Raw genomic sequence first — 13532 nt, forward strand, 5'->3', positions numbered from 1 at the left:
CAGGTGCAAAGAAAGTGTGGGATTGCGGATACCTGCCCCGATGCTTTCATGAACGCAAAATGCACAATAAGACATCTGGATGGGCTCTAAGTCTCAAGTAGATTTGGCTTCTGCTGCTGTCATATCACAAATTCAGTACTTAAATGAGTTGAGCTGGATCAAACTGTATGTAAATTTCACATTGGTTACCTCTCTGCATAGTTTTAACACCCCAATCGTTCTCAATCTGTTGTATCCATGACAGTTTGCCAGGGAGCCAAGATTTCCTGTTTGGTTGCCGAAACGTCCCTTCAAACTCCCTCTCCCTCTCTGCATTGACCCTCCCACGTGTTGCTATTTGGCAACTCCTCCATCTGCCAACAGACAGATGGAGTGCTTCTGTTTCCAGGAGATGCTTCCTCCTGATACATCCTTGGGGTTTTAAACCGAGTTCTCCTTAAAAAAAATAAAAATGTACGGAGAGAGAAGGGAATCCAAGTTTACAAAAAAAAAAAAAAAACCCACCGTACTTGGGGTGCCAATACAAGCTGGGGGAAATTTGCCACGTGCCAAGGAGAAGCAAGAAGAAATGGGTGTCTGTGGATGCATGCAGTGACTGGGGCAAGGGGAAACCCACCCCTCCAGGAGGAGAGAGCCTTTCATCCTGGAACAGCAGGCGACAGGGAACAAGAGAGCGGACCCCAAAGTGAAATCCATTACAAGGACTGCAGGTGGCTGCCCAGTTCGTGAGAGAGTGAGGAGGGATGATTATCCTTACTGAACGAACAAATCATGTCTTTGTTGGCTGTTGAGGGCAGAGAGAGACACCAGGATCTGGATATGCCGGGGGCGAAAATGAAGCCTGAAGAAGATGGCAGATATATGCAGGTAGGTCTTGAGTAATATTGGGAAGAAAAGGATGTGTTCTGGGCAGGAAGCAGGTGCAGCATGGAGGTTAGCTGGTTGGGACCAAGTGGATGAGTTGCATGTTCAACTAGGCCCTCCAGCCCGCTCTATATGGCCTTCAGATCTTTTGCCAGACCACACCCCTCTCTGGCTCTGCCTTGCCTGGCTGGAAGGAGCCCCAGAATGCTGATCATGCTTCCTGCTTGTCTGTATGGAGGCTAGAGGGAGCTGTGGGAGGGTTTGTTGAAACTAATCTGCTGTACAAAGGTAAAATTTGCATTGTTCGGCCCACTTTTGCTTCTCACCGTGTCCACAAATGGCATGTGGCCCTCGGAAGGTTACCCACAAGGGAATGTGGCCCTTGAGCTGGAAAAGGTTCCCTGGCCCTGACCTAAGAGAAACTGGTGACTCCATCTCACACTGGAAGAAAGAGATGAGGAATTAGCACTATGGGGTTCATCCACCTGGGAAGGTAGCTCATCTAGGAGAAGGTACAACATACCTTCCAACATTTTCGTCCCTAAAATTGGGACGTCAGGAGGGGCGTGCATTCCAGTCTGGCACTCTGGTGATTGTCAGCAGGGTCGCAGCAGAACACTAGACTGAAAAACGGGACATTCCGGGGTCCAAACAGAAGCTGGGATTGGCTTCTGCGATCCAGGATGTCCCGCTTAAAATGGGACACTTGCAGGGTATGCATACAAGAGGGAACTTAGGAAGAGGCTTCATTCAGAGTCAGACCATTGATCCATCTAGCTCAGTGTTGTTTACACTGACTGGCAATGGCTAATCAGGATGCCACCGGCCACCAGATGCCAAAGATTTCACCTGGGGCCTTCTGCATGCAAACCAGATACCCCACCACTAAGCTACAGCCCTTCCCCTAACTGAAGGGCCGGCCAGCCCAAACAGAGAGGCAGCCTCAAACTTCCATGAGTTTCATTGTCTCTCAGACCTGGGACCCAGAGAGGCATCTCCCAATGGCTGTGCTCTTTACAGGAAGGCCTCTACTTCCCTCCACCCTGACATTGGGGGTGGGGGGTGGGGGCTGCAGCAGCCCTGGCGGGGCTGTTGAGCTGCTGTTGGCACTTGCCTCCTCGTGTGTGAGCAAAAAGACAAGGTGCGAGCATGCTCAGTTATACAGTATGCATTTGGCAAAGCCTGAACAGCATGCTTATTTCCTGTCTCCACATTCTTTTCTGCCTGCGTTTCTGGGACTGATAGATCTAAATGTCTTCTGTGTATGAGAGAGCTGGAATTGTGAGTACTTGCTCTTATCTGGGGTTGCATAGAGTTGTTTCCAGAAGGCAAAAGGGTAAGGGGTGCTGTGGCTGAGCTTTACAGGGAGGGAGACAAGCTTCGGGACTCAGGGCAGTAGCTCAGTGCTGGAGCATCTGCCTTGCATGCAGAAGGTCTCAGGTTCAAACCTCAGCATTCCCAGGTAGAGCTGGGAGAGAAATCTCTCCCAGAAATCCTGGAGAGCCGCTGCCAGTCCGTGCAGACACTACTGAGCTAGATTGGACTAGTGTCTCAGTGTAAGGCAGCTTCAAAATGCTGTTGTTCCGTTGTCTGTCTTTGTATTGACACTCTTGATTGTTAGTCATAATCCCCAAGCCGCCGGTGTCTTTTCTCCCTAAAAATATCTGCCTGGCAGAGGCAATATTTGTGTGGCTGAAGCTTGTGGTCTCCTGACTCAGATTAAACCCTTTTCCTGGGTTGGTGGAAAACACGGGTTTTGCTAGAGGCAGTCTCTGAAAACTACTGGCATTGATATCATACTGGCTTTGAATTCATAAGGTCCCGCGTTCAACACCTGGCACATCCAGGTATATCTGAGAAGGACTCTAGTCTAAAATGCTGGGCAGCTGTTGCCAATCATTAGAGACAGTGCCAAGCTAGATGGACCAGCACTCTGACTTGGCACCGTGCCATCTCCAAAGGATTCCCACAGTCAGATTCTCAACAGCCTGTTTACCTGAAGGAAGCTCTACCGAAACGCTTAGGACTTACTATTGAGTTAGATCTGCATAGGATCGCGACTGAGCCTGTGTTTCTCTGGCCTAGCAAAGTCTCAGGATCCCTTTAATAAATTTCCTGAGTTGTCGTTTGATGGCGTTGTCGCTGCTGTCTGTTGACATTCTATGCAAACAGCTTTGGAGAGCTGCTCAGATGGGGGCGGGGAGGACCATGTAGAAATGTTTTAAGTAATTAAATACAGTGGTACCTTGGTTTAGAACCATAATCTGTTCCGGAGGTCTGTTTGTAAACCCAAACAGGTTGTAACCCAAGGTGGGCTTTCACCAATGGGTCCTCCCAAAAAAATTTGTTCGTAATCCAAAAAAAGTTGCAAACCGGGACATGCACTTCCGAGTTTGATGTGTTTATAATCCAAAACGTATGCAAATCAAGGTACCACTGTAAATTACAGAAGCAATGAATATTGTTTTAATTAGACTGCACACACTTTTTCTTGCTTTAAAGAATCTGGCTGCAGAAAGTGGGCCAAGTACCATGGCAGGGGAGGGCAGCCTGCAGCCCATGCGATATTAGTGGACTCCAACACTCATCATCCCTGACCATTGGCTGTGCTTATTGATGGAAGTTGGGAGTCCAGCAACATATGAAGGGCATTTGCCAACTGCAGGGCCATTCTGTCTACTCAGAAGTAAGTTCCACGGAGTTCAATGGGGCTTACTACTGGATAAGTAGGTGTAGGATTGCTCTGCCTATCATTCTTTCAGTTTATAGTTTTTTAAATTAGTTTTTTATTAGGGATTTTCTTGTGTTACAAAACAAACAAACAAGGAAAAGTACATATAGCTTCCCCATATTCAATTCATTGAGTCTTTTTCATGGTTCATTTACATTCGGTATCATAGAATTGTAGAGTTGGAAGGGACCATAGGGGTCATCTAGTCCAACCCCCTGAAATTCAGGAATCTTTTGCCCAAGGTGGGGCTCAAACTCACAACCCTGAGATTAAAAGTCTCATGCTCTACTAACTGAGCTATCCCATATAGTTATGACACTGTTATCATAGACAAGTTGAAATAGTTAAAGAGTAGTAAAAGAGTGATAAGGGAGGCCTAGACCTATAGCACCTCTCTGTGTCCCATCTGCTTTGCTCCAGAGCAGTGGTTCTCAAAGTGGGTAGGTCTGCCCCCTGGGGGTGATGGGATTATCTGGGGGTGCTAAAAGGCGAGGGAGAGGCAGGGGAGATGTAAATGTCTCTCATAATTTGAAAAGCTGGTAGCTCTGTGTCAAGTTCATCAGTTCTGTTGAATTAAACTTAATAGTTTTAACTAGATGTTGAATGAATATGCAATTACCGTATTTTCCCATTTATAAGACGCCCCCATGTATAAGACGCCCCCTATTTTGGGGGACTCGATTTAAGAAAATGGAGGGAGATGGCCCATAGTATAAGATGCCCCTAATTTTTGACATTATTTTTTAGGGAAAAAACCTAGTCTTATACATGGAAAAATACGGTAATTGTTGCAGTTATGAAATTTATTGTGTGATTACCTTCCTTAGTGGGCCATGCAAACCATTATTCTGAATATATATATATTAATAGGTTAGGGGGCACTGGGGATGTACCAAGGGGGTAGTGGTTGAAAAAAGCTTGGGAACCTCTGCCCTAAAGCACCAGTAGGGAGCCTCAGACCTGGGGCATGAGTCCACAGGGAATGGTAGTTGCCCCCGCCAGCCCCGATAAACCCCAGTAAACTCCAGATTCTCAGCTTTCATTTTAAAAACAGAGCAAGTTTCTAGCCTTCGTGGAACCTGAGATATGAGGCAAAAATGTACAGGCACTATTCTTCTTATGTTTTTGTGAGAAAGTTGCTTGCTCCCAACCCTGGAGCAAACATTTCTGACTTCCATGGCCTGGGGCCCCAAATACAGCCCCCAAGGCCTCTCTCTATCTGACCCTCAAAATTCTCCCCAAGCCACATCCCCTTACTTGCCCCACTTTGCACCCCAAGTGGCTTCCCCCCCCGGCTGAAATGTCTTCTTCAACTCCAATAATGCATCAATCTTGCTTGCCTGGATGGAGGATAGAGAGGGGTGTGGTGTGGTGGTTATGTGTTTAGAAACTAGCTCAGGGGTCAGCAAACTTTTTCAGCAGGGGGCCGGTCCACTGTCCCTCAGATCTTGTGGGGGCCGGAGTATATTTTTTTGGGGGGGAATGAACAAATTCCTATGCCCCACAAATAACCCAGAGATGCATTTTAAATAAAAGGACACATTGTACTCATGTAAAAAAACACTGGTTCCCGGACTGTCTGTGGGCCGGATTTAGAAGGTGATTGGGCCAGATCCAGCCCAATTTACTGTTTGATTGTACTGACACCTGTAAAAAAAAACCCCACCCAGGTATTTAAAAATATTCGAAAGGTTATTAAAATCAACAGTAGTTAAACGGAGATAGAACATATGCAATGTCTATATGTCTACATAGGCTTGCTTAAACAAAAAAAATGTTTTAAGCAGGTGCTGAAAATATATTGGTAGCAGTGTCTAAGCAAGAATGTTTTTAGCAAGCACTGTAAAGAGGACTGTGGTGGCAATGTCAATAGGCAGGGAGTTCCAAAGGTTAGGAGCTGCCACACTGAAAAAACGATTTCTGACAAGCGTGGAATGAGCATTATGTTCCACAGATCAAAATGGCCGAGCGGTCATATATGGGGTAAGGGGCTCACACCAGTCTTACTGATCCCCCGCTTTATATACTAATAGTAACACATACTGAATATCACTCCAAAATAGCAATGCTCTGGATACACCTGCTGTACCCCACCTTCAGCAACAGCTGGGTACAGAACAAGATTTAATGAGCTCAAGTTATAGGGGAGGATATTTTGGTTAAACATTAAGAGAAATCTCTTGTGCACTAGCACCTTTAAATAATGAAATCCATTTCTTGGTGGGCTCAACAATGCTTCAGATTAAATTCTGGGAATTAAAATATTTTTATTCCCTATATTATGTCTTCTTTTTAAAAACAAAAAAAACCTTCCATATACCAGCCTATAGCAACCTGGTGAGATGTCTTGGTCTGGAGAAGGCTGCCCTATAGAAATGACTGGGTCACACCCGCTGTTTCAGTTCAGCGCCTGCTGCTCCTGCCGCGCGTGCGGTTCTCTCGCTCCCCCTAGCGGCGAGTGCAATATATATATTATATACAGTATTAAAATTCACCATCCTTGCAGAGAATTCCTCTTTCGGCTGCTCTCCTCCGCTGCTTAACGCTGCACGTGTTGCACGCTGCAGGCAAGGGAGAGAAGCCACCCACTCTCTTCGTTTGCCCTTCCCCGGTTCTCGCCTGTAAAGGTCATTCCCCTCCCCCTTGGCTGGAGAGGTCGGGGGATCAAGAGGTTTCCCCCCCCCCGGAGGGGTGTGGCAGAAGGCTGGGAGGCAGATTGCTAACCATGCCTAGAAGGTGGCTTGTTAAAGGAGAAAGATATAAAAGAAATCTGAATTAAAGCATCCGGCGAAGGAGGTATAGAGTGACCACCCGTTCTTCCAGCCAGCCCCCTGGGAATCCAGCTCATGCAACCCTCAGTTAAGCCGATGCAAAAGGAGCAAAAGCAACGAGTTGGGGTTGGGAGCCGGCATGGTCAATCAAACAGTCCTCATTGAGCAAGCCAGGCACGTCTGTGTTCTATTGTTGAGGGCAGACGCCATGCACAGCCTGTGCAGGGACTAATGTGAGAGACCCGAGGAAGATGGCGTATATACAGGTAGGTCTGAGCAGCACCAGTGGGGAGAGAGCGAGATTATTGGGGGGTGGCGGTGGCTGCAGACTCCGAGGTTGCGGTGTGGGGAGAGGCAGAGGGAGGGCAGCCTTTGCTTGCAAGGAACAGAACTAAAACAATGGCAAAAATCTTAATACAAAAAAAGCTGTCGAGGTTTTCTCCTTAGTTGCTACCTGGCAAAAGGGAGGATCCCCCTTTACTCTGAAACTTGAGCGACTCGAGTTGTGAGTTTTCGAGTTGCTGACTTTGCTGGAAGAAATTGCAACCTGTAGCATACATTTCTTTTTAAAGTAGCTGGCTGTAATTTTATTCTGCCTTGCCCTTCCTTCCTCCTTTAAATTTTATTGACTAGCAATCGCCGGAGTAGGAAAATAAAAGCCGTTGTTTTTTGCTGGCGGTTGGGAGAAGCACTTGGAGGTTAATGGAAGAGCTCCATGGGGGGAAAACAAGGGTGTTTTTTTATGAGGGAGGTGGGAAATGAGTCCCTGAGATGCTGCACAAAGTTAATGGAATGATTTCGTGCAAAAATGGGGTTTGGTGAGAAATGGGTCTCTCAAATCATGCTGAAAGTGTGTGTGAGAGAGACAGACATTTATATATATGTATTGTGCATGACTTTAAAATGTGTACATGGCTGCTACCCCGTGGGTCTTTAAATATGTGTGCATATGAATAATGACATGTGGATAGGTGGTTTTTGTAAAAATACTTGCTACGCGTGTATTAGTGATTCTGGGGGCTCCATGAGGCTTCCCTCCTCTCCTCCCAGAGATGTGGTTGTGTGACGACTTGCATGTATGCTGTGAAACCTGCCACTGAAGGAGAGGGTGTGTGAGAGAAATGTAAATAGAACAGAATTTGCACTCGGGGCTCTGGAGTAAAGCAGGTGAATCCTATTTGTGTGTGAAAACTCCTTTTGGATTTCACTTTGCTGTGACAGTCCAGAATTTTTGACCTCAGGCTATAGGCGCCAATTCCCTGGGGCCCTGGGTGCCTGAGCACCCACAAAATTCTCCATGAAGGAGCCGGGTAGCCGCAAATTTGGGTGCCAGGGCTATGCACGCTGCATGGCACCCATGGCCCCAGGCACCCATGGCCACGGGGCCAAACTCCTGCTGCAGGCTATGTGATGGCAACACTGTGTTTCCCCTCCTTTTAAGGGACGCTTAAGGTTACCGTTAAACAAGACAGTAATAAAAAGGTGGTCTGTCCTCCCTTGAAAGCTTTTAAGCAGAGGTTGGATGTCCATCTGTCAAACTCACTGCTGGGTTGCATGGATGAGGTTGCTTGATTCTGCAGCAGAAAGGTGGTAAAAACACTATCAAGCAGGAGCTGTCTGCAAGGAGGGCAAAGGGTCCTCAGATGTTTCAAGAAAGAAATCCCCAATTCTTCTGACTGATTTTATTGTGAGCATTCAATTCACTAAGGAAAACATTTATTAATTAGCTAGCCTTTCTTCCAAGGCAGACTTCGGTCTTTCAGATTTCAGCGGTGTCTTATGCGAGGCCAAAATTCGGTGGTGCCCCGCCTCTCTTCCATCCTGCTCAGTTCACTGTGTCATAGTTGTGGTGCTCTGCGGCGCCCCCTAGGCTCGGTTCCCCTTGTGGTGGAACCGGTTATGTGGACCAAATCCATCTCTGAACCTGCCTTATACCAATGCGATATGTCAGGTGTGGAGAATGTTTAGCCCCCCTTCCAGCTGTTGCTGAACCTGCTCCATCCCTGACCATTGGTCATTCTTGCTGGGGCTGATGAGAGCTGTAGTTCAGCAGCATCTGGAGGGTCAAAGGTTCCTCGCTCTGGATCTCAGTATCAGCTACACTAACTGGCAGAGGCTCTCCTGGGTTTCAGACAAGGATAGTGCCCAGTCTTACCTGACTATGCCGGGGAATGAACCTGTGATGTTATGCATGCAAAGCAGATGCGCTCCCACTGAGCTGTTGTTATAATTATTTATTAAATTTGTTTGCTGCCCTTCACTTGACGATCCCAGGGCAGTTCATAACAACAAAAATACAGAATGAGAACATGAAATAAAAAAACACCCCAAACCAACCAATAACTCCTCTCCCTCCAACTCATTTGAAAGGCCATAGAATGTTTAACCTGCCAATGGCCTGGTTATAGAGAAATGTATTTGCCTGACACCTAAAGATAGGTAGTGAAGGCGCCAGAGAGAAATTCATTTCAATTGACATATAAAGGTCAGTCTATCAAAGTGACACTTTCCAAAACAATATGCAAACCGAAACACAGGTATCCTTCAGAATTTGCACTTATCCACATTTTGCAATGCACTTTCCTCACCAAGCAGTGTTTCCAGAAATGGATTTATTTGGGGGAATGTGAAGATAAAAATGAATATATATACTGGTAAAAATGACATAAAAGAATGCATTATTTTGGGAAAGTGCTTGCAGAAATGTGTGCACGAGTCAGAACTGCATATAAAGATGTGTTTATTGGGAGAAATTTGCACCTAAACTGCTGGTGGGTTTTCATGAGGACTTCTTTTCCCAAGTGTAAATTTTTGCAAAATGTAAAGAGCTGAATTTAAGATTGGGGAAAAGAATGAGAAATTGGGAGAGCCAAAATTGGCAGGTCTTTCCATCCCTTTGGATCACACGGTGCACACTGGTGATTTAGGTCACCTTGAGTTGGTACAAGGGACTCAAGGGACTCTTGAGTTCAGGTCTTGCTTATGGGGTTCCCAGTAGCATCTGGTTGGCAACTGTGATGGACTAGGTGGGCCTCTGGCTTGATCCAGCAGGGCTGTTCTGTTCTTCTTATGGTTCATTTGCCTTCTCTGTGGTAGCTAAGCTTGGTAGCAGACTGCTCCTCTCTGAAAACTTCAGATCAACCTTTTCAGACTTGCTAAACACCAGCCACACTGTGGCTTTTCATTGAGCCAGCATTCAATCCCTACAACAGGGACAGGAAACCTGTGGCCCTCCAGGTGTTGCTGGACTCCCAACTCCCATAATCCCTGACCACTGCCTGGGGCTGATGGAAATTGTCCCATAGGATGCTGCCTGAGGGGGGCACGGGTGGCGCTGTGGGTTAAACCACAGAGCCTAGGACTTGCGACAGGGTGAGCTCCCGTTGCTCGGTCCCTGCTCCTGCCAACCTAGCAGTTCGAAAGCACCTCAAAGTGCAAGTAGATAAATAGGTAGCGCTCCAGCGGGAAGGTAAACGGTGTTTCCATGCGCTGCTCTGGTTTGCCAGAAGTGGCTTAGTCATGCTGGCCACATGACCCGGAAGCTGTATGCCGGCTCCCATGGCCAATAAAGCGAGATGAGCGCCGCAACCCCAGAGTCGGTCACGACTGGACCTAATAGTCAGGGGTCCCTTTACCTTTACCTTTAGGATGCTGCCTTATGCTGAGGCAGACTCTTGGTCCACCCAGCTCAGTAATGCCTACACAGACTAACAGCAGCTCTCCAGTATTTCAGGCTGGGTCATCTGTCAGCCCATCCTCTGGAGAGGCCGGGGATTGAACCTTGGACCTTCTGCATACAAAGCAGGTGTTCTGTCGCTGAGCTATGACCCTTCGTCAGCAACATCTGAAGGATCACAGGGTCCCCTTTTCTTCCCTAGAAGATTTATTTAGGTGACGCTATCGGTATGCAAGGTTCTTTATGGAGTACCGGAGGTGCAGTTCTCTGTCCCAAGGAGATTGCAACCTGAAATTCAGCAGAGGAAACAGCAACAGGTGAAGGGGAGGCTGTGGCAAAGCAGAAGGCAATATGCAGATGTATCATTTTGCATGTGTTTTATTTCTTTATTTTAACAACTCCTATGCTGCTTAACACCTCAGTCTCTTTAAGAGATGTCAAGTGAGGTGGAAAACAGTACGGTGAAGATGAAACCAGTTAAAATTAACTATAAAACTATAAGAAGGATTTCTTAAAATGCCTAGTGGGATAGCTCAGTTAGTAGAGCACGAGACTCTTAATCTCAGGGTTGTGAGTCCGTTCCAACTCTACAATTCTATTTCTGTGCTTCTATGAAATGGTAAATAAGGGAAAGCCAACAGGGAGGGGCCCTGTCAAATCTCATCTGGGAAGGAGTTTGTAGGAAAAGGGAAAGTTGCCTTATACTGAGTCAGGCTACTGGTCCATCTAGCTCAATACTGTCTACACTGACTGGCAGCAGCTCTGCAGGATTTCTGACAGGGGACGTTCCCAGCACTACCTGGAGAAGCCAGGGATTGAACCTGGGACCCTCTGCTTGCAAGGCATATTCTCTACCACTGAGCTATGGCCCTCCCCACAGACAGTTTAGTATAATTATAGGATTAGATGTTGCAGGCACAGGGGGAACCAACATGATGCTTGTCTGGTGTTGTTGGACTCCCAGTGCCCACGAGCCCCAGCCTGCATGGCCAGTGGCTAGGGATTTTGGGAAGTGTAGTCCAACAACACTTGACACCCAGGGTGGCGTAGAAACTAGCAGATTGTGCCAAAGATGATTTTGGGTGTGAAGGTTCATGTGCATGCAGTTAAAACAAAGCAGTCCTGAGCATGTGCAGAAAATTCTGAACCACAACCATTTCTGACATCTTTGGAATATGTTCTTTTCCTTGCAAATGCTGCAGGGAAGGTAGACTGCGGCATAGAAACATAGAAGCCTGCCTTATGCCACACTGTTGGTTCACCTATCTCGGTGTTTCCAACACAGACTGGCAGCAACTCTGCAAGGTTTTAGACAGCTCTTCCTGGACTGGAATGGAACCTGGGTCCAAAGCAGATACTGTGGACTTTCCCCAAGGCTCCTCTCTCTCCCCACCCAATTAACTGTTGTACATCTGAGGCTATATATTTATTCTGTGACATTTACAGCCTACTCTGAATGCCCTAAACCCACACTAGTTTCAATAGATGAATCACTGATGCCACCCCAAGGGGATACTGAATCTGTCCTTTAGATGCAGAGGCAGCGTGGTACTGAATGCCATCAGATGGATAGCAACAAGCGGGAGAGGGCTGCTGCCTTCTCACCTCCTGTGAAGCACTGAAACATAGGGAGCTGCCTTACATTAAGCCAGGCTGTTTGTCTATCCAGCTCAATATTGTCTACACTGACTGGCAGTAGCTCTCCACGGGAGTCTCTGCTAGTGCTACCTGGTAATGCCAGGGATTGAGCGTGTGGATCATCTGCATGGAAAACAGTCGCTGTGCCACAGTAGACTAGATCAGGGCTGGGGAACCTCAGGCCAAGGCAGTGAGTGTGGCCCCCCAGACCTCCCTGTCTGGCCCTCAGAGATCTCCGCTGGCCACATCCTTTCCTGCTTTGCACCCATTGTGTTTTTGCTTGGTTGGGATGTGCCATTGAACTCTGATGGATGGGCAATGGGGAGGTGTGTGTAAACTGACCTACCTTAGGTAAAAGGTAAAGGTACCCCTGCCCGTACGGGCCAGTCGTGTCCGACTCTAGGGTTGTGCGCCCATCTCACTTAAGAGGCCGGGGGTGAGCGCTGTCCGGAGACACTTCTGGGTCATGTGGCCAGCGTGACGAAGCTGCTCTGGCGATCCAGCACCAGTGCAGCACACGGAAACGCCGTTTACCTTCACGCTATAAAGCGGTACCTATTTATCTGCTTGCACTTTGATGTGTTTTCAAACTGCTAGGTGGGCAGGAGCTGGGACCAAAAGACGGGAGCTTACCCCGCCGTGGGGATTCGAACCGCCGACCATGCGACCGGCAAGCCCTAGGCGCTGAGGTTTTACCCACAGCGCCACCCGCGTCCCCATAACTTACCTTAGAAAGGTATAATTTACCTACCTTACAAAGGTATAATTTACACTGGTTATTCCTCCCTTCTGTAACTGGAGATAAGCCTAGGATTTAACTGTGGGGACATTTTGGGTGCATATATGTACCACAAAATTTATTATTTATTAATTGCCCACATATTTATTTGTTGCATGTTTATCCAAGGATCCTAGAGGGGCAGTCTTCCCCTGTATTCTCACAACAACCCCATGAGGTGGGTGAGGCCAGGGCAATGCGACCAGCCCAGCAGTGGGTTTGATAGCTGAGCAGAGATTTGAAGTCAATACTTCCTGCTTCTATTTCAGTGCTCTAACCTCTGTGCTAGAATGGCCCAGTGTTGTTATTGGGGCTGCTGTGTGTCACCCGCAGAGCTTCCAAAGTGCTTCATGATGGATTTGGCTTTCCTGACATGCTCAAGAACGTGTAAGAAGTCTTTGGAGATGTAGTCTGGTTTTGTTTTATGGGACTTGATGGAGCTGCTGCATTTGAACTTCCATTATATAGGGTACTTAATGATCTGGAATGGAACATTGTTGTGCGGGACTTGATGGAGCTGTGTGCCATGTTCTGGTTTGATGCCAGAAGGCATGGGGAAAGCAGCAGGCAGGACTGGTCAAAGGTGGCTGGACCATGGACAGCTCCAACTGAGCAACATGTTCGACAAAGGCTGGGAACAGACAAAGGGCTTTTGCCCTTCTGCCTCCAGACTAGGTTCTCCAGGCAACACCCATTTGAGAGAACTTCTGAATGCCAGTTACTGGGAATAGTAAGTAAGGCAAGGACTGTTGCACTCAGTTTCTGTTTGCAGGCTTCCCGTACAGGCAGTGTTAGAAACTTGGATATATAAGCTGGGTGCCAAATGTTGCAGAGGAGCCCACCTGAGAGGCACTGGTGAGCTCTGGCTGAAAAAATCCCTGGTTTCCCCCCACCAGATGTAAGAAAATATGCAGGGCCTCTGTTTTGCACACCCAGCACAATGAGGTTGGTGAAGCTGGACCAGCAGGAGCTCAAAGCTACACACCTAGTGAAATAAGGTTGTGAAGCCTTGAGGTGGTAGATTGGTTTGTACCGTTTCAGGTTTCCACAGGTACCAGAGGAGAGAGGCAGTAG

At 47.4% G+C, this 13532-nt stretch overlaps 1 protein-coding gene across 9 annotated transcripts in view; it reads left to right on the forward strand.

Moving 5' to 3' along the window:
• Positions 1-205: 205 nt before the first annotated feature.
• The window catches only part of SYT17 (synaptotagmin 17), a 36329-nt gene continuing 23002 nt past the window's right edge, over positions 206-13532 (forward strand). For 3 of the 9 annotated variants that reach the window (XM_081888116.1, XM_081888110.1, XM_081888111.1), the window contains exon 1: positions 6112-6632. Coding sequence is in view for 3 of the 9 variants with exons in the window: in XM_081888110.1 (XP_081744236.1) it covers positions 6618-6632 (15 nt within the window). In the remaining 6 variants the exon portion in view is untranslated. Of the gene's footprint in view, positions 868-1929; positions 2146-6111; positions 6633-13532 lie in introns of those variants that run through there. The other 6 variants (XM_081888112.1, XM_081888114.1, XM_081888108.1 and 3 more) reach the window with 5 other exon arrangements.

This window comes from Podarcis melisellensis, assembly GCF_964234715.1.
Source record: "Podarcis melisellensis genome assembly, chromosome: 14".
NCBI lineage: Eukaryota > Metazoa > Chordata > Lepidosauria > Squamata > Lacertidae > Podarcis > Podarcis melisellensis.